Source organism: Borostomias antarcticus (genome assembly GCF_949987555.1).
Source record: "Borostomias antarcticus genome assembly, chromosome: 13".
In the NCBI taxonomy this organism is placed as follows: domain Eukaryota; kingdom Metazoa; phylum Chordata; class Actinopteri; order Stomiiformes; family Stomiidae; genus Borostomias; species Borostomias antarcticus.
The window spans coordinates 6,337,099-6,358,068 of NC_140246.1; the positions used below are offsets into that span (position 1 = coordinate 6,337,099).

Here is a 20,970-nt window from a genome sequence, read left to right on the forward strand (position 1 = left end):
TAATGAAATGCATCATAAATATGAGAACGGAACAATGAATTCACAGGCATAACATTCCATTGGTTTCCTTTCCACAGGAGAGTACTTGACGTTCACACGGACAGCCATGAGAAAGGTAGGCCTAAAGGTTCAAGTAGCATTGCCTTGTAATGTTAGAACATGAATTCCACTCGGTGAGATAAACCCTGTTGCACCGCGCGTGGGTTTGTCAAGTACAGTAACATAAAGATGGGGGAAAACATATCAGATCAGAAGCCGTTCCCTAAGACAGAGTTATTGAAATGACCCTGTGAAATGACTCGGTGAGTCAGAGCTGTTGAAATGACACTGTCCATCCTGCATGTTTCCTTGGGTGTGAAACATGTAGCATATAGGCGTGCTAAAATAGTTACTATCCCAGAAGCAACATGCATGCAGGGGTTAGTTTGAATGCAGAGATGACCTCTCAGCTCCTGCTAGAGTTGTCTCCCTCCTGGGTTCTGACAACTATACGTCACAGTCTCAGACGGCCAGTAAGCCGGTCGGTCACACAGACTGTCCCTTTTACTGAAGGAGTCCGGGACACAGGAGTCATAAAAGACAACGGGAACACAGTAACAAACCCTGGTCAAATGGGACTCAAAGGGGATACAGGAGAGACCCGTGGTCAAATTGGTCTGTAGGTACAGTTTTAGCAATTCCAGTTACAGGTTCTTTGCATCCGAAGCACCCGACAGACCACCTTCTTTAGTCTGTATGTACCACAGTTTTAAAAGAATAAATACATCAAATCAAACCATTAAGAGCGAAACCTGCAGGTTACAGGTCGTTCTCTCCTTCGAAGAGTTAACACTGGAGAAAAACAATATTGAGAAGAGGGGGCTTGCCATCTGTCCTGTTGTTCTTTTTCTTGGATTCAACTCTACTTCTTGACGTGGACATTCATTTTTAGGGGGAGTCACAATAAATACACGTCTACATTTTATAATCAACATGCACAAAATGCAGTATTTACACCTTTTATCGCAGAAATGATGGTATCGCAGAAATGGTATCACTGGCAACAGAACTGTTTGGAAATAGATCTTATAGGAATTAACACTTACAGGACCAAACCATCATTTCAACACTCACTACTGAGTAGGTTAGAGTCACTAATGATAAGTACAGTGGAACTTGGGCTCCAGTGGACTGAATAAATTCTTATTGCTATCTTTTGTATTCCAGTGTATTTCACATTAATCACACATGAAGGCTTGTAAGGAATCGCAACACAACACGCTTGTCAGTGGTCAGACTCCCTTAATTAGGGATTGTTGAGAACACAGATCGATCAGCACTGTGTGAGTGAGAGGCAGAAACCAGAAGATGGGTTTGAATACTTTGAACATTACAGTTTCTAATACAAAAATACAATTAGAGGAGCAAGCACTCACACCAACATACACACACATACACACACGCGCACACATGCGCACGCACGCACACACAGTTCAAAACCGAGTCAGGCTCTTGCCTGTCATTTGGTAGGAATGTCCATGCAGCTCGAGACAATAGCTCCCGCCTCCTCTTAGCCACGCCCCTCTAACCCAGCACAGTGGATTTGTCCGTCAGGATCTCCTCAGCCAATCACAATGCAGTGCAAAGGTCGGGTCCAAGTTCAACTAAATCACAAAGCCATGTTGAACCGGCGGCTCAGTTTGGTGCAGAAACGCATGAATCCAGTGGTACATGATCGTCATCATCATCTGTTCGCCGGGTGCTAGCTCTCAACCACAGTCTCCAGTCTAGAGGACTACGGAGAGGCGGCAGGGACAAAACGCCACCATCGTCTTTGCGTTCAGCACTTCATGGCCTACTATGACCTACAGGCATGCGTGCTAATGACAACGACTGCGGCGGGGTCCAGCAGACAGGAAGTGAGAGAGAACACAGACCGGCGAGGGTCTCCATCACATCCTGTAGGCAACGGGCGTCCATGAGAGGGATAGCTATGGGAGGCTGCACATGTGGGCGGGAAACACCCAAGGTCTCTTTTCTTAAAACAGTCGAGTACTAAATGTCAAAAAGGATCTCTTAAAACCACAGGCTAAGTCATAATGATACTGCATCCGCCCTAACTCGTCGACGAGCCCAAGCGAAAGCCACTTTGTTCAGAGGCAATGGAAATGTGTCGCTTTGGTAGCGGACAGGGTCTCCTCCTGTCCCTGTGCTCTTTCTCAAGTCCTCAGTCTCCACTTCCCCCTTCCGTGGTCACCTGACGTATCCCAGAGCCAATCAGCTGAAGCGGGTTGCGGCAACAGCGGAGGGTGAAAAGAAACAAGAGCGGTGGTGGAGGAAGGGGCGGTATGTGGGTAATATAGTCCTGACTGCCAAGTCCCAGCAGTGAGATGGGGCGGGGGGGGGGGGGGGGGGGTAGGGGGGGGTTAGAGGTTAAAGGTCGATTCCCTTGACCAGAGAGGCCTCCAGGGTGATGGGGAAGTCGCGGAGGGTCTCCAGGACGCCGATGAGGGCGTTGACGGTGGTGCGGTCCCTCAGCAGCGCGGTCTCCTCATACATGCGCTGGATCACCGGGCACTCCACCAGCAGGGGGAGCCACTGAGGCAACAGGCGATCCCTGCAGAGACGGAGAAAGGGAGGAAGCGGAGAGAGAGAGAGAGAACAGTCACCAGCTGCGATCTCTCTTAAAACGCTCGCCGGCTTTTTTGTATCACGTTGATGTGCGATTTCTGCGAGACTCTGATTACAATATGGCCATCGACGTGTTTCCGTTGGGCGCCGTGTTGGGGACTCACCTGGCCCCCAGACACACCAGCAGCTGGAACTTGCCGTCCTTCCCGATGCTCCTGGGTGTGGAGTTGATGGCGGCGACATAGCGGCAGAGCGAGTGGCAGGTCATCCCCATTGGCTCGGCGGTCACCCGCATGTCGCCCATCTGGTCGGCCGACTCCATGAACGCCACGGCTTTCTCTGTGGAGGGGGGAGGGGGGTGGGGGGTTTGAATCTTCCTTATCTACAGCTGACGGTCAGGCGTAGTGGAGTCTACAAGAGAGTGGATTTTCCCTTGTTCCTCACCAGGTATAGTGTGCTCAACTCCGATGGCAGAGAGGCGGAGATCTCGAAAGTCTGGCATCGCTAGACTACTGAGGTACTAAGGGGAACACTTCCCACATTTCACAACAAGAGGGAGCCAGATCCTAAGGATTTGTTCTCTACTGTCTGTTGGGGAAAAGGGGCAGTTTTCTAGGTTTTGCCAGTAGGGGGTACACACATTCCACACACACTCACCCACAAAGTCCCAGACAAAGATGGTCTTCTGGAAGAGGCGGGCCGACTTGAAGCCGTGGTGGAAGAACTGCTCCAGGGCGCCGACCAGACCGCTCTCTCCACACAGAAGGATGGTCAGGCTGCCCCTCTGGAGAGAGGGATGGACAGAGATTTATCAACCTGTGACTTGGCGAGAACCAGTCATATAAAACAAGCAATTACAACACCGCACAAACGCTTTATTCTACCATAAAGAACACCGGCCTAACCAAGCGGGCCTAACTAATTAGGCGCTTAACACCCAGTCGCAATCTATCACTTTCTCCTACTAACACTTCTCCTAGCACCCTTACAGAGTACATGACTGATTGTGCTATGTTATTACTGCACTGGTTCAACACTAATGTAGGCTATACATGCTGAGTTAATGGTCTCCTCCAGGGCTTTCTCTCTCTCTCTCTCCCTCTCTATCCTAGGCTCTCCCCCTCAATCTCTCCGTCTGACAGGGGCAGTTATAGCCCGGTGGAGGGGTCTCTGTGGAAGACATTTAAAACATCAACTTCCTCCGGGCCATCAATAGAAACGGCATTATAATGTAGCGCTCTGGAGCCATAAAACAAACTCACATAATGAACGCTGCCATCACAGGGAGACGGAGGGGAGAGAAGGAGAGAGAGAGAGAGAAAGAAGGAGGGAGAGAGGGATAGATAGAAGGGTAGAGAGAGAGAAAACGGGGGATAGAGAGAGGAGACATACAGTATAGAGGGAGAAAGACGAAGGGATAAAAGTGCTACCACAGTCCTCCTTCTTAAGCTCCTACTGTATTTTTAGAATGCTATTCTTGCACTTTGCATTCAGCACTGGATTGTGCTCTTAGTCACTTGTTGTAGAAAGGAGATGCACTTGTGAGTTCTGGCGAGTAGTAGTACTGTACATTGGATTTTCCTACGTAAAATGCTATTATTGTAAGTCGCTTTGGATAAAAGTGTCAGCTCAATGACTGTAATGTAATGAGAGAGAGAGAGAGAGACCAGCGTAGAGAGAGACATACAGAGGGAGTAGATACAGAGAGAGGAACAGGTATGCTCTGTCTTGATATTCTTCCCACACAAGAACGCTGCCCAGACTATTAATGTCCCGTATCTACAGCAGTCAATAGTCACCCTATTAAACAAGCCCTTTACTATCAGAAAAGAATATTAACATCAAGACGAGCTCTCTAGAAGAACACATACACCCACACACACACATACACACACCCACACACACACACACACCCACACACACACACACACACACACACCTCTTTTTCCGGCTTGTGAAAGTGTTTGATGATGTTGTTGACCGCTTCTCCGATGGCCTCCTGGATTTGAGCCGAGGTCGGCTCTACAAAAGAAGAGATGGGGGTTAAAAACCACCGTTGTGATTGGTGACGATAACAATGGTGATGACGATGATGGCGGCGGCGGCGGCCCCAACACTCACTGTATCCTCGCCCGGCCAGTGAGGTGATGCTGACGCGCCGGGTCTGCGAGGGCGAGCGCTGCATGGGGGGCGTGCGGCAGCCCCGCCCACACTCCTCCTCACCGCTGGGCACCACCAGCTCACCAATCAGAACGCGCTCCAGGCTGCCGTCGTCCACGCCCTTCCCCAGCCACCGCCCACACGGGAATCTGGGGTGAGGGAGAGAGGAGAGGAGGAGGGGAGAGAGAGGAGGGGAGAGGAGGAGGGGGGAGGAGAGAGTGAGTGACAAAGGCAGAAAAGGGGGTGGAGAGAAATACATAGAGAGGAAGAGGGGATGGAAGTTAGAGCTAACAACAGAGAGGAGAGAGAGAGGGAGAGAAGGAGAGAAAGAGAGCAGAGGAGAGAGGAGAGAGAGAAGGAGAGAGGAGAGAGAGAGAGAGGGAGAGAAAGAGAGCAGAGGAGAGAAGAGAGAGGAGAGAGAGAAGTAGAGAGAGATGAGAGAGGAGAGAGAGAAGGAGAGTGAGAAGGAGAGAGGAGAGAGAGAGGAGAGAAGGAGAAAGAGAGGGAGAGAGAGAGGAGAGGTAGAGAGAGAGGAGAGAGAGAGAGGAGTGAGAGAGAGAGAGAGGAGAGGGAGAGAGGGGAGAGCAGTGATGACGGATGGAGAGAGCGGAGGAGAGAGAGACCCACCTGTAGGTGTGCCCGGTGATCTCGTTGCGCACCATCACACAGTCCACCAGCCACTTGGCCAGCAGTCCCGAGTTATCATGGCCCAGCTGGACCGAGGTCAGCTTCCCCAGGTTCTGACACTGCACACACACGCACACACGCACACGCACACACACACACAGTTAGCATCGAGCCCACAGCTTGCATTTGGTTCAGTGAGGAGGCAAACTGCTCAAAAACAATGCGTCAAACTACACAAATAAGAAGAGCTTGGAAGAGGGACCAACACCACAGTAAACCACAGTAAAACAACATCGACATTCACTGTGCAAGTCGATGGACTGAAATAACACCAGCCTGGTGTTGAATCCTCACCCTCTTACTGGCGGGCTAGGCTGTAAAAGGCATGGAAGGACACGGGCATAGCTCTGCACAAATCTAGCTAACTTATCAACTAGATAAATACAGTTCTCTTCCTTAACCCGCCGGGAGAGAGAGAGAGAGAGAGAGAGAGGAGAGAGAGATGAGAGATGAGGAGGTGGAGGATGAGAGGAGGGGGGGTGATTGTTTCTAACCTTGAACATGGCGGAGATGTGCGTGTGAGGCCTGAAAGCAGACTGGGGTAAGGGGGGGTTGGAGACAGGGGTTAAGACATGGATGGTTGAATGACAGCACGGATGGCAGTGTGTGTGTGTGTGTGTGTGTGTGTGTGCGTGTGTGTGTGGACAACGTGACTGGACCGTGAGCCTGTGGACGGACAACGACAACACTGGCCGGTTACCGACACACACACACCGTCTAGAGAGCACCAGAGGTGTGTGTGTGTGCGCGTGTCCCGAACGTGGCCACTGTCCACGGCCACTTAACACTGACACTCAATAAGACAGTGGGCGGAGGGCGGACTGGAAAGAGAGATGTGCACGCAGTCCTTTAGACCAGGAGGAAGGACAGGAGGGGGTCGCTTGTTTTGGTTACCGGCAGGTCATCTGAGCAGATGGCGTGTGTGTGTGTGTGTGTGTGTGTGTGTGTGTGTGTGTGTGTGTTGATGACACTAAGGTAATGAAAACAGAAGGAGGAGTGAGCAACCAAGAAGAGAGAGAGAGAGAGAGAAAGAGAGAGAGGGGGGGGGGGGGGGGGAGGGGTGTGGGCGTGACCATGAAAGAGTGAATGAGTGAAAGAGAAGCCAGGACGTGCATTAGTTCATGCCACACAAACAGAACAGACATTCACCAGATCACCCATGCTTAACACCTGACCACCCCTCGACAACGCCCAGACAACCCATGGACCAAGCCCAAGCGATCAGTCTCTCGGGGGGTCGTCAGAGCTGAAAGGCGACACTCACGTCGAAGGTCATCTCCAGGACGTTCTTGGGGATCTGCATGACGCCGGAGTCTCCCAGCTCCCCCGACACGCACACCCAGGGGTTGGACGTGGTCATGGCGTTGCTCAGCTTCTTGATCGGGATGATGACGGCACGGTAAGGGATCACTAGAGGGACAAACAGGACATTATTAGTGTGTGTGTGTTTGTATGTGTGTGTGAGAAATAGAACCTTAGCTTGCTCCACTTCAAGGCAAACTTTTTTTTTCCCAGATAGGACAGTCAGGAAAAGTAGGAGGGAGAGAGCGGGAAAGACAGTCAGCAACTAGGCCCGGGTTGGATTCGAACCCGCGCCGCTGCGGTAAGGACTAGCCTTTACATGGTACGCGCCCCCACCCTCTGAATAATGTATGGTGTTTTTAAATCTTTGATTAAATGTGCATTACATACTGTAACCTCATGATTTATTCATACCAATAGCTCAGTGGTCATTGATCCAAGTTACATCCCTACCGTCCTACACTAACTTTCCACAGACAACACATCCCTAGTGTCCTACACTAACCTTCCACAGACAACACATCCCTACCGTCCTACACTAACCTTCCACAGACAACACATCCCTACCGTCCTACACTAACTTTCCACAGACAACACATCCCTAGTGTCCTACACTAACCTTCCACAGACAACACATCCCTACCGTCCTACACTAACCTTCCACAGACAACACATCCCTACCGTCCTACACTAACTTTCCACAGACAACACATCCCTAGTGTCCTACATTAACTTTCCACAGACAACACATCCCTACCGTCCTACACTAACTTTCCACAGACAACACATCCCTAGTGTCCTACACTAACCTCTAACAGAGAACACATCCCTAGTGTCCTACACTAACCTTCCACAGACAACACATCCCTAGTGTCCTACACTAACCTTCCACAGAGAACACATCCCTAGTGTCCTACACTAGCCTTCCTCAGACAACACATCCCTAGTGTCCTACACTAGCCTTCCACAGACAACACATCCCTAGTGTCCTACACTAGCCTTTCACAGACAACACATCCCTAGTGTCCTACACTAACCTTCCTCAGACAACACATCCCTAGTGTCCTACACTAACCTTCCACAGACAACACATCCCTAGTGTCCTACACTAACCTTCCACAGACAACACATCCCTAGTGTCCTACACTAACTTTCCTCCTACACTAGCCTTCTACAGACAACACAGAGAAGTTGTGGTTGGGTGAAATCAGAGGTTGTCAAAAATGAGCACTGGTGGTTAGGTAAGGTTGTGGTATTAGGTTGAGTTCAGGCTGTGATTAGTTTGAATTTGGTGTTGTTGATGGTGGTGAAGACGCTGGTGGTCTTGCTGTATTAAGCTGAGTTCAGGTTGAATTTGGGGTTGTGTCCTGGTCATGCTGTGGTATTAAGGTGAGTTCAGGTTGAATTTGGGGTTGTGTCCTGGTCATGCTGTGGTATTAAGGTGAGTTCAGGTTGAATTTGGGGTTGTGTCCTCGTTGTGTTGTGGTTAGGCCGAGGTTGGGTGGTGGTTCCTGTACTTACTGATGGTGGTGAAGACGCTGGTGAAGCAGAAGTAGTCGACGGCGTTGAGGGACAGCAGGTGGAACAGGAACTGCTCTTTCTCCTCCTCACAGCGCAGGAAGGCATAACGCTTGTACAACTTCCTGTGCACAACACACACACACACACATCATAAACACACATACAGGCACGCGTCATAAACACACACACACACACACCGTCATACATACACACACACACGCACACACACGTCATACACACATCAACCATGTCATACACACATAGATACGCTCGGGAAAATGAGTACCGTGTGTGTGTACAGTATGTGTGCGTGTGTATGCGGTGTGTTTCAGCGAGTGCTTGTATGTGTTTGTGTATCTTTCTGTAGTAGTGTGCCTGTGCGCACGTGTGTGTGTGTAGGTGTGTTTCGGTACTTGTGTGTGTGTGTGTTCTCACTTGGTTAAGGCTTGTCGGGACAGCAGCTGTTTGAGGTGCTGAGAGAGCAGCTTCTTCTCCAGGGACAAACGGATCCAGGCCCGCGCTCTGCCCACCTCAGTCTTTATCTCCCCCATGTTCTGAATATGTCTGGAGGGGCAGAGAGAGAGAGGGAGGGAGAGAGAGAGGGATGGAGGGAAACAGAGAAAGGGAGGGAGAAGGAAAGAAAGGCAGAGACAGAAAGAGAGAGAGAGGGAGAGAGAGAGTGAGGAAAAGAGAGAGGGAGGGATAGAGAGAGAGAGAGGGAGAGAGAAAGGGATGGAGGGAGTGAGAGAGACAGAGAGAGCAGGAGAGAGACACAGGGGGGAAGAGAGGGAGGGAGAGAGAGAAAGAAAGGTAGAGAGACAGAAAGAGAGAGAGGGAGGAAGAGAGAAGGAAGGGAGGGAGGGAGAGAAAGAGAGAAAGAAAGGCAGAGAGACAGAGACAAAGACAGCAAGCAAAGCAAGATAAAGCAAGACAGAGAGAAAAGCAGAGTGGGAGAGAGAGAATTATCCAGCTGACATCCTCTGCTTCAGACCTAAACCAGTGCACCTGCTGTATGAGCTGTTACCGTCTGACTGAGTAGGAGTTCATACCTCATATCTTGTATGACAGACACACGCAGGGACGGCAGCCCTATCGCCGACTCAGACTTCCGTCTCTCGTTTGATACTACGGAAGACAGACAACACACACACAATCAGCCGTCCAGTTGATACCATTCAAAAAGAGTGTTGAAAGTCTGTAGGTGACCACTAAACACACACTTTGTTAGCCTGGAAGCCGGACTTCCTCGTGAAAAAAAAAAAAGTTTAAAAAGTTTATTCAAGTCTAAGTTTAAGTCTATTCACAATAGAGTCTGGACTTCAAGCCGCACAGAACGATTTGAGTGGGAGTGATTTGAGTGGGCGGGAGTATTTGACAGACAAATTCCTTCAGCCAATCAGCGTACCAAAACATAGATCAAACTTTTGCCAAATCCAGTCGGAAGAACAGTGAAAGCGTCTTTTCCGCTGAGAAACTCCACTAGTGCATACTCTTGTTCTTCTTTGTTGTTATTGAGTCTATTTCTGCGATAACCACACGTATGGCTGTGTTTATTCTTCTAACGTTAATCGTTGCTTCAACAAGACTCCTGTTGACCTGTTCTATTTATCGTCATCATCTACGGGAACCAATCCGGGGCTTGGGGGGCGGAACAGCAGTTAAAATGCAGTCTCCTGATTGGTGCCCCATTTTCTGTGAAAACTCAAATAGTTCTGGGCAGCTGGAAGTCCAGACTATTTTGAAAACTTTTTTTTTTTTTTCCGTGATGAAGTCTGGCTTCCAGGCTAACACTGTGTATTGAGTAGAATATGAACGTGTTTTTACCTGGAGGCTCTGTCTGTTGCTCTGCCAGCTTCTCCTCTCTGGCCTGGTAGTGGAGCAGGTGAGACCACAAGGCCGACTTCCCCTGCAGGGTCACAGGTCAGAGGTCACAGGTCACTACACACACAATTCATCCACCACAGCCCGCAGAGCATCATGGATTGAAGGCAATAATCTCTGAACTTCATGCAATAACTGTACATTGTGACTCACCAAAGTGTGTGTGTGTGTGTGTGTGTGTGTGTGTGTGTGTGAGCGTGTCTGTGTGTGTGTGGTTGTGTGTGTGTCTGTGAATGCGTGCGTGCGTGTGTCTGTGAGAGTCTGTCTGTGTGTGTGTGTGTGAGTCTGTGTCTGTGTGTTTGTGAGTCTGTGAGTCTGTGTCTGTCTGTGTGTGTGTGTGTGTCTGTGTGTGAGTACTGACCTGTTTGACCTGCAGCCCGTGGCTCCAGATCCTCTCCAGCAGGTCACAGAGGCTGGCGATCAGCGTGTTCTCCTCCAGACCTGTGATGGTGGCCTCGCCGTGACCCAGCTCCACCGCCTCGCGCCCCATCTTCTCCACCAGCATACGCTTGGTCTGCGCACGCACACACACACACACACACGCGCGCACACACACCCACACTATGAATATACATGCACTGCAATAGAGTCGATAGGAACACATCTCACTCACCCTCTCTGAGTATGTACCGCTCTCTCTCTCTCTCTCTCTCTATCTCTCTCTCTCCCTCTCTCTCCCTCCCTCTCCCCCCCCCACACCTTCTAGAGTGTTGAGGGTGAATCCCCCTGCCCTTTGATCCGCCTCCCAGGAACAGAAACATGCTCGTCTCAACCTTTTAAAAGCGGATATTCAAATGTGATCAGGACACGTGTCATTAGGGAGGAATTTGCCCGGAAACACAACAGAAGTCAACTTGATTGGACGACGCCTTTTAGCCGTTGTCCTTCTCCTCTTTCTGTTATGCTTTTTTCAGATATGGCTTTTAGGGGGTGAAAGAGAGTAAGATACGAGGGAGAGAGGTTTTGGTGTATGTGTGTGTGTGTGTGTGTGTGTGTGTGTGTGTGTACCTTCATGCGACACTCCTTGAGCAGGCCCTCCACGAACTTCCAGTTGGTCTGAGCGATGACTGCGGGGGAGAGGTCGGACAGCTTGGGCTGCCTCAGGTTCTTCCCCAGGCTTCGCGCGTCCTGCATGTACTTCTGATGGAGAAAAGAAACACACGTCAGTCACGGTATGTGTGTGTGTGTGTGTGTGTGTGTGTGTGTGTGCTTCTTAGATAGCACTTTTGCGAGAGTGTGTGTGCTTCTTCCTGAGAGAGAAAGAGAGAAAATGTGTGAGAGAGTGTGTGTGTGTTTGAGAGAGAGAGAGAGAGAGAGAGAGAGAGAGAGAGGGAGAGAGAGAGAGAGAGGGAGAGAGATGATGTGGAGGTACAAGTCACAAGGCTGGCAGTGAAGTGGGAGGTGGGGGGGGGGGGTGGCGTTTCGGGAACTGTGGCGTTGAGTCCTTTAGTTTTTTCCTGAACGTCTCCTTGCAGAGCGTTGAGGTGTGAAGCCCTCCATTTCTGTGACACACACTGGCAGTTTCAATTTGAATCCTTTCACAGCCATGTCGTCTGCTACTTGTCCGCTAGGATTCAGTCACTCCTTTCTCATCTCAGTCCTTCTCTACTGGGCTCAAACGTTCAAAAATAAAACACAACACAGCTGGGCTGATATCAACTGAATGTCAGTATGTTAGCTAGTGCCATTGGACTCGACATCACTGACACGTCAGGTGCTGGTCAGTCTTCACAGGTCACCCTTATGCAAAGAAAATATATTACTTACTATTATATAACTGTCAATAAATTATAGTATGTAAAATATATGGAGGAAATATACAGAATAATATATGATACATACATAATACTGTATATTGAATAATACATAAGGAATTGACGCTTTTCATATATTGCTGGATATTGGAACATATAACCACTAGTTTCCTATATATGGAAATGTTTTGTTTGATATATTACATTATATTTTCCAATATATCACAATATATTTTTGTTTCATAAGGGGAATGAGGGTGTTTTTGAGCAAGCAGGAGCGAGTGTGATAATTGAGTTCAGTGGAGGAGGAAGCAGTGGTTTAAGGAGCTTGGGGCTTTTGGGGATCGGGGCTCTCTGGTAGTTTTTGGGGGGTGGGGGATTGTGGGATTGTGGGAGGGGTCCATCACAGAGACAGCTCCCCCACATACCAGGCAGCACGCGGACGCCGACTTTTTGGGCGGTTTGAGAGGTGGGGCCGGGGCCTTGTCCCACTCCCAGAACGCCATGGAGTTCTGCAGGACCAGGCACCCCTCCGCCTGCTGAGGGATGGTACGGCCCAAACCCCCACAACACCCGGCGCCAGAGGACGCGACGCCAACGAAAAGTAACGAAGGGAGAACAGAACAGACAAGAGAAGGCAGCATGCAGATGAAACCACGGCATGTTGAAGACTGACATTAGATCAGTTAAGAAGACAAAGACATAAAAAAGTGAAAAAGCAAACTAAAGAATATAGAAGAACAGACAGAGCAAACCAAGAGACAGAAGAAAAGAGGAATAGCAGAACAGAGGTTCATGCTACTAAAAACAGAAGACAAAGAGGAGGAGGAGGAGGAGTAGGAGGGGACAGAGAGGGTGTTTTGTCCGTACCTCTTTGAGGTCGTTGTCCAGAGTCAGGTGTTCTGAGTGGTGCCTGTAGCGGTCTTTTCTGCGCTGCGTTGTACCCGTGCGATTGGACCATCTGTTGACAGACACCATGTTACACACCGTTGCACACACACACACACACACCTGTTGCAACAGTCCATATACGCACTACTAAATCTCTGTACAGTATGCTACTTCAGTATCCAAGCACGTCATTGGCTGTCCCTGGCTACTAACTTGTTATTGGTGGATCCGGCCACGAGGACGTCAGCCTGCAGCTTGGGGAAGAAGCCCTGCTCGTACTTTCCCTGGCCGATCTTCATGTCCAGCAGGTGGGGGTGGATGGCCGTGTGGTCGATCTTCATCAGCCGCTGTTCGATGGCCTGGGCTGGGGGCGGGGCGGGGGGAGGGGGGTGGGGGGTGGTGACAACCAAGCAGGAGGAGGATTAGACTGAGTCCTGCATCATACTATGTAGCTATACTTCAGAGGACAAACATAAAAAAGACCTGTACACACACAGTCACACACAGTCGCACACATACACACGCACACACACACACACACACACACACACACACACACACACACACACACACACACACACACACACACACACACACGCAAACAAGCACAGACACACACACACACAAACAAGCAGACACACACACGCTTGTCCTGTCCCCCTCCCTGAAAGCCTGGCGACTCATCAAAGGTGTCTGTTTGTCCAATTAAGTCCAGAACACACTGCACTGTCCTTTCATCCTCCCGCCTCTCTGTCTTTCTTTCAACCCCTTTCAATCTCTTTATCCCTCTCTCTCTCTCTCTCTCTCTCTCTCTCTCTCCTTCACCCGCTTTATCTTTGTCCCTTTCTAATCTGTAAACATCCTGTTCCTCTCTCCCTGCTGATCTCTCTCTCTTTCCTTCTCTCTGCCTCTCTCTCCCTTTCCCTCTCCCTCTCTCTCTCTCCCTCGCTCTCTGTCCCCCTTTCTCCCCCTCTCTCTCTGTCCCTCTCTCTCTCTCCGTCATCCTCTCTCTCTGTCCTCCTCTCTCTCTCTCTCTTTCCCCTCTCTCTCTCTCAGTCCTCCTCTCTCTCTCTCTCCACCTCCATCCTTTGTGCATTATTTCCAACAAGCAGCTACACGCAAAACAGAGCCCACGAGCACCGAGCATTGTTGTGTTCTGTGGGCTAGAGGGATCTCTCGGTGCCTGACTAAACTCTGCACCTCTGAATGGAACTCTGGGTAATCAGAGAGAGAGAGAAAGAATGACAAGGAGTGAAGGGGGGGGGGGGGGGGGGGGGGGCATTGGAGCGATTTGGAGGAAATGGAAATTGAACGGAGGAAAAGAGAGGAAATTGAACAGAAGAAAAGAGTTGGTCGGTGACGGCGGGGGACGTCTCGGTGTGGCTCTCGTTCGGCGTGCGGGTAATGGGGCACCTGCACGCATCATCACATCTGATTGAGCTCCACCCTCTTCTAGCAATTAGGCCTTCAAATCCCTAACCCCATTAAAACCAGACGCCGTGCCCCCACTATGAAGTAACACACACACACACACGCTCACGCACACGTCTGGCTTTCTGAGCTGGATCTGCATATTCAGCAGCAATCACTGACCTAATGAGCCCAACCGGCTGCGGTAAAGAAAAAAGGCCTGACCAGACACTCGCCAAAACAAAGAAGAGTGTGTGTGTGTCTGTGTGTATATGCAGCCAGAGAGTGCCGAGCGGGTTGAGACAAAGAGAAATAGAGAGTGGGTCCTATCAGAGCAGACAGAGAGAGAGAGAGAGAGAGAGAGAGGGAGGGAGGGAGGGAGAGAGAGAAAGGGCAGGTGGAGATGGGGATGATGGAGGGCAGGTAGAAATAGAGGAGAGAAAGAGAGAGAGATATTGATGTGGTATGCATGGCTCAGGCCTCTGTACGTAATGTAAGTGGAGTCCTATCTGACCTTCTCTGGCTGGCAGACAGACAGACAGACGGGCAGCCAGAAAGACCAATGAACCACAGATAATCACACAGAGACAGAGAGACAAATAGAAAGCCAGCCAGCCAGCCGACCAGCCAGTCAGCCAGCCAGTCAGTTAGCCAGTCAGCCAGTCAGTCAATTAGTCAGCCAGCAAACTGCCAATAAATACCCCCTTCCTCTCTACCCCCCTTCCCCCCACTCTCTCTCTCTCTCTCTCTCCCACTCTTCCTCTCTCTCTGGCTCCACTCCCCTTTTATATGTGGTTATATATTTTTCCTTTAATCATAGTTCTCTTTCCTTCTCTCACACACACGGACGCCCACGCCTACACACACACACACACACACACACACACACACACACACACACACACACACACACACAAAGACCCCCCCCCCCCCCCCACCACCACACTCACCTGCTTCCCTGAGGATGGTGCACCGCTGGTACTTGGAGGAGCGGAGGTTGGGCGCCCTGACGTTGAAGAGGCGGGCCTTGTCGATGCGTCCGTCGAAGACGCGCAGCAGCGGCTCCTTCTCCTCCCACTGGGACATGATCTTGTTGTCGATGAAGGTGGCGAACATCTGCGTCTCGATGAAGTGGGACAGGAAGGGCAGGTAGGGCTCCGGCTGGTCGGACAGGAAGGAGGCCTGGGAGGGAGGCGGTCGGTCGGGGGAAGCGCACCGTTAGCGCTCGCTCGTAGGCAGGTACACACACACACATGCACGCACGCGTGTGCATGTGCGCTGTCTCCCGGGAGACCCAGGGTCCCGGCCCAGCCCTCCAACTACTGTAAGGCCTGATTCATACTCAACACAAGCTACGCTGAGGTGGCTGTGAGCGCGGGCTCTACGCTAGTATTTTGGTACCCTCTTAGCACGTGGGGGTTGCTGCCTTGCGTCAGCGCCTTTATCGGTTTGCAGGAAATAACACTTGCGCTTGCGTTAGGTTACAATTTTTAGCATGACGCGCGCTGCTACGCAGGGACGTGCAAATGTCACCCATGGATGTATGATGTCACCTTGCGTAGCTCGCGCTAGTGTAGCTTGCGCAGAGTATGAATGGGCCCTAACAGGTTAGCTTCCCAGCCTAGGGCAGACACAGTATCAAGCTTTCTGAAAGGAATTAGTCTGAGGACGAGAAGATGTGTCCAGCTCTAGCCCCGCACAGCCAGGCCTGTCTCTCCACGCTTCGTTTCCACTGTGCCAGCGCTGGAGAAAGGTCTGGCTGCACTCATTACCACCCCAAAAATGCAGTGTTTCTTTAAACCAATCACACTAGTCATGGGCGGGGTTGTTGTTGTTTCACGTAGTCTGGATTGAATCTGATTGGGCCGACAAAATATTCAGTCGCCACTGATTGGGCAGTAATAAACTAATGACAAAGCTTTTCCCCAAAACCTACATCCGGTAAGACTAGTCTAGCTCTAACCACCTCCGCTCCGATGGCCTCCCCGCTTCCTCCCCATGGTGATATATTTTGAGCCCGATCGGAAAACGATCTCGCCAATCAGCGCTGGTTCTGAGGAATTTCAAATACACACAGCTACGCTGGGCGTGTTTATGACAGCGAGGAGCGTTTGAAGTGATAAGACCTTTTCAGATTTTGTTCAGACGGTTCATCCAATCACCTGCCCAAGTAGTTTTGAAAGTACCTGCCCTTTTCCAAGCAGTTTCTTACGGAGAGTTCCCAGAGATTCCCAGAGTGGAAGCATGCATAACCATCTGGCGCATCAGGCCAGCGCTTCTCCTCTAAGTGAGATGTCTGTTGGTGTGATTGCTACAATCTATATTTGGGGGCCAAGCAGCGAAGCGCTAAGCGCTGGCACCCATTGTTCTTGTACCTTTTCTTATTATTATTATTATTATTCTTCTGCCATTGGAGTCTATGGCAGCCCATAGAACCGTATGGTAAAAAGTTGGGAAAATTGGCACACTCATTCATGACAGTCCCCAAAGTCTTCTCACCAAGACCCATGTCCACAGCTTGAACGCTCTAGCGCCACCAACCTGTCAAAGTTGGAGGTGCATTTGTGCATGCAACTTTTGACCTGTAAGCCTGATTTTCAAAAACGAGGCAGCGTTGGATTCCTTCGCTCAAGCCAAGTTCAACGCACCCTATGACATCATTTTCCACCATGTTGGATTTCCCACCATATTGGATTTAGTGTAAAACACTCAAAATGTATCTCCTCCTAGGTTTTTTCACCAATCTGCACCACACGCAGTATGCACAATCTATAGACCGATGTCCACAAAAGTCTTACAGGGATTTTTGATTGTCCATTGCGTTCTCTCGTGACAGCCAATCAAAATTGGCCGAAAAGCTGCAAAACAGGAACTGGGGTCATATCTCTGTAATGTTTTAATCTATCAAAACCACATTTGGCACACTCATCCGGGACACACCCATGACATCTGTCACCAAGCCTTACGTTGACATCTCGTGCACTCTAGCGCCACCAGCGTGTCAAAGTTGGAGTTGCGTTTATGCCAGTAACTTTTGAACTGTATGGCCAATCTTCAAAATGATGGTAGCAATGGATTCCCTGGCTCATGCCGAGTTCAAAACACCCCATGGTTTCATTATTACTTCATTTGTTTGATTGCAGAATGAAAGAAACACTTTTTGTCCTCTGCACAATTTCACCAGTTTCAGAGGTTTTTGGAAAAAGTCACACATTTTCTAAACTGCCATCCCTCTTCTAATTCTCACAGCTCATACACATTTTATATATCAAAACGTTCACACGACTCTTGGGATTCATAAAATCAAAAAAGCTAAGCTTTTCGATGTATATTTTTCACTCTGGGACAGTTCGAATAATGACTCCCCCCCCTCCATTGAAATCAATGGAGCCACGCTCTAGAAAATCTCTCTTCGCTCTAGAATCTCAAACTGTTTCTAACTCTTCACCTCTCCTACACTTCTGAAGACCGAAGGACATTTTATACATGGAAATGTTCGCGTGATTGTCTGGATTCTGAAGAAGTAAATAGTTGAGCTATGCTATGTATACTTTTCGCTGTGTGCCAATTTAAACAACGACACCCCCCCCTCTCACTCTACCGAGAGGAAGCAACCCTGCCAGGTGATATTAATTAAGTGCTCAGGACTCAGACTCACGGGGTTAGGGAAGGCTCACATGCCTTGTGGACTAGGGTGGTTCACTTTCGCAACATCCTGCGTAGCACAGTGGTTAGCTTGTCGGCCTTGCAAGCAGCAGGTACAGAGATCGAATCCTGTTCAACAATGTCTGGCTTTTGACATGTTTTGCTTGTTGTCTTTGATGCGCTGGTCGTGCGTCCCGCTTGGCCCCCACATCGCTGCTTGCAGCTATATTATACTATACTATTGTTACAGGGAACTGTTATTTTGTAAGTCTAGATCGACCCATAAGAAGCTCTTAACATGCACACCATTGCACCTTTTACTATTCACACTCACACTCTCTCTCGCACGCACAAACAAACGCGCACGTACGCACGCGCTCATTGTAGCGTTCTCATTCTAAGGCAAATTACTATTCGGCGATGGCGCATGTGCGCGTATTTCCCCAGTGAGACTGTGATTCGCGACGCCGGCTCTCTGGCTTGCTCTGCGCTGTCTCGTCTATTCATATGGAAATAGGCGGCGTCGGGCAGACAAGCTCCGTCTCAGTGTAGAATAGAATAGAAGGCAATTGGCCGTGCTCCCTACAGACCGGGCCCAATCGCAAAACACAGGTCTCTGAACACATTTGCAGTCTTGATGCACAATGTGTGTGTGTGTGTATGTGTATCTGTGTGTTAATGTTTATATGTGTTTGTGTATGCATGTGTGTGCATGTGTTTATGTGTTTGTATATATGTGTTTATGTGTGTGAGAGAGACAGAGAGACAAAAACAAAGAGATTGTGTGTTTGTGTGTGTGTGTTCATGTGTGTGAATGAGACAGAGAAACACATACAGAGAGTGTGTGTGTGTACTTGTATGTGTTTATATGTGTGAGAGAGACAGAGATACAGACAGAGTGTGTGTGTATGTGTGTGTGTGTGGGTGTGTGTGTGTGTGTGTGTGTATAAGCATGTGTGTGTGTTTGTGTGTTTATGTGTGTGAGGGAGATGGACAGACAGAAAGACAGACAGTGTGTGTGAGTGTGTGCGTGAGCGTGGCCTCACCTTGTCGAAGTTGTGCATCTGCTCGCGGTTGGTGAGCCAGGACTCCAGGTCCGGGGCGCTCTGGATGACGAATGCCTCGTAGTCGGCGAACATGGCGGTGAAGCGGCCGGCGAACACCTCCCTCAGCTGCACGTTCAGCTGGGCGCTCCTCAGCTCCGCCTCCTCCGCCGCCGTCCGCCCGACCGCCCCCGTCCCCTGCTCGCCCTGCTGCCTCTCCCCGGCCGCCGCCCTCCTTGCCCCGCCCCCCACCCCCTTCAGGGCGGCCACCGTCACGCCCGTGCGCGCGGCCAGGGCCTGCAGCCTCTCCAGGGTGGCGTTGCCCTGGAGCAGCTCCAGCACGGCTAGCTCCTCCCCGCCCAGGTTCCCGTTGCGCCCGTCGTCCTCCAGCTCACGCAGCGCCTGGCTCTTCAGGCGCGGCCCCCCCGCGGCGGCAGCGGTGGTGGTGGTCTGCGGCGTGGCGGCGGTCGGAAGCGCTGGCGGCGGGGGGGTGGTGGCGCCGCCGTGTGCCGACAGGCCGAAGTGCAGCAGCACCTCGCTCAGCTCCTGGATGAACTCGCCCTTGTTGGGGAACTGGGGGAAGTCCTCGGGCAGCTCGATGCAGTGGTTGTCAATGTCCACGAAACACAGATTAGCCTGCAGATGGAGAGAGAGAGAGAGAGAGAGAGAGAGAGAGAGAGAGAGAGACAGAGTTTTTTTGGGGGAAATCAACGGATCGTTCTCCCTAGACAAACAAGTCAATGTCCACGAAACACAGATTAGCCTGCAGATGGAGAAAGAGAGACAGAGAGAGAGAGAGAGAGAGAGAGAGAGAGAGAGGTTTTTGGGGGGAAATCAACAGATCGTCGTCCCTAGACAAATGCTGAAATCGATTTCTCTCGATGGCGAATCATTTTGATAATGGAATGACGAGTGAAGTGCGGGTTTCGAATGCGACTAAACCCTACTCCGCCACAGAGGACGAACGCCTCTGTGATCTCCTGAGTGGTGTTGAGTAGCTGAGATGAGAGCTCGGTGAGTACCAGACTGACAATGGACCCGGGGCTATGTGAGTGCGCCCAGGTAAAGCCTGATGAAAAAGCAGGCATATTGAGGACAGATTGGATTTAGAGTGAGGTGTGTGTGTGTGTGTGTGTTGTGGGTTGGAGAATGAGGAACCCAGGCCATTGTGTGATTGATGATAGCGATGTCGGAGCACACACAACCCAACTCTGATATAATGGAATTAGCATGAGTCGTGACACCATCCAGGATTAAACAAACCAAGCACGCACGCACGCACGTGCACACACACACACACACACACACACACACACACACACACACACACACACACACACACACACACACACACACACACACACACACACACACACACACACACACACACACACACACACACACACACACACACACCAAAATCACATCCAGCACATAAATCACATTGACACACATTCAAATCTCTCTTTCCACCCACACCAACCGATACCTCGCCACAGAGATGCAGAAAACCCACTCAAGTCTGTCACACACACACACACACACACACACACACACACACACAGAGGGAGGGAGGTGTTCGCTCTCACACAGAAACACACACATACACAGACGTGCACACACACACACACACACACACACACGCACGCACACACACACGCACACAAACATCACAAATGGCAGCTTACAGTTGTATAACGGGCTTCCAGCCTCGCCTCCCAAAAGCTCCAGAGTAATCTATAACTCTGCCACTCAAACTCCAACCCTCGCCCCATCTCTCCATCCCTCCCTCTCTCTCTCTCTCCCTCTCTCCATCCCTCCATCCCTCTCTCTCTCCCTCCCTCTTAGAGAGAGACATTCTGCCTCTCCTCTCTCTTAGCTACTTTCAGCCCTGTAGGGCCGGCCAACATACGTTGGGTGAGCTGGCTCTCCAGCAGGGCCGGCTCTAGACTTTTGGAGTCCCCAGGCAAAATGTTCTGCGGGGTGCCTCTTTTGAAATAAACCCTACACTCCCATTAAGCAATAAAGACTGAGGCACCATCCTTCCATCATCATGTAACGTTAGG

General features: G+C 50.3%; 1 protein-coding gene across 2 annotated transcripts in view; it reads right to left on the reverse strand.

Moving 5' to 3' along the window:
* The window catches only part of dennd5b (DENN/MADD domain containing 5B), a 61,065-nt gene continuing 40,095 nt past the window's right edge, over window positions 1–20,970 (reverse strand). The window contains exons 6-23 of one of the 2 annotated variants that reach the window (XM_084447823.1): window positions 18,908–19,540; window positions 15,167–15,398; window positions 13,020–13,170; window positions 12,786–12,876; window positions 11,170–11,301; window positions 10,523–10,675; window positions 10,105–10,186; window positions 9,330–9,405; window positions 8,716–8,844; window positions 8,281–8,402; window positions 6,722–6,867; window positions 5,952–5,993; window positions 5,398–5,516; window positions 4,732–4,919; window positions 4,550–4,632; window positions 3,268–3,394; window positions 2,775–2,949; window positions 1–2,596 (exon numbers count right to left, since the gene is read on the reverse strand). In XM_084447823.1, the coding sequence (XP_084303949.1) occupies window positions 2,413–2,596; window positions 2,775–2,949; window positions 3,268–3,394; window positions 4,550–4,632; window positions 4,732–4,919; window positions 5,398–5,516; window positions 5,952–5,993; window positions 6,722–6,867; window positions 8,281–8,402; window positions 8,716–8,844; window positions 9,330–9,405; window positions 10,105–10,186; window positions 10,523–10,675; window positions 11,170–11,301; window positions 12,786–12,876; window positions 13,020–13,170; window positions 15,167–15,398; window positions 18,908–19,540 (2,865 nt within the window). In that variant the 3' untranslated portion in view covers window positions 1–2,412. The remainder of the gene's footprint in view (window positions 2,597–2,774; window positions 2,950–3,267; window positions 3,395–4,549; window positions 4,633–4,731; window positions 4,920–5,397; window positions 5,517–5,951; window positions 5,994–6,721; window positions 6,868–8,280; window positions 8,403–8,715; window positions 8,845–9,329; window positions 9,406–10,104; window positions 10,187–10,522; window positions 10,676–11,169; window positions 11,302–12,785; window positions 12,877–13,019; window positions 13,171–15,166; window positions 15,399–18,907; window positions 19,541–20,970) is intronic. The other variant, XM_084447824.1, reaches the window with a different exon arrangement.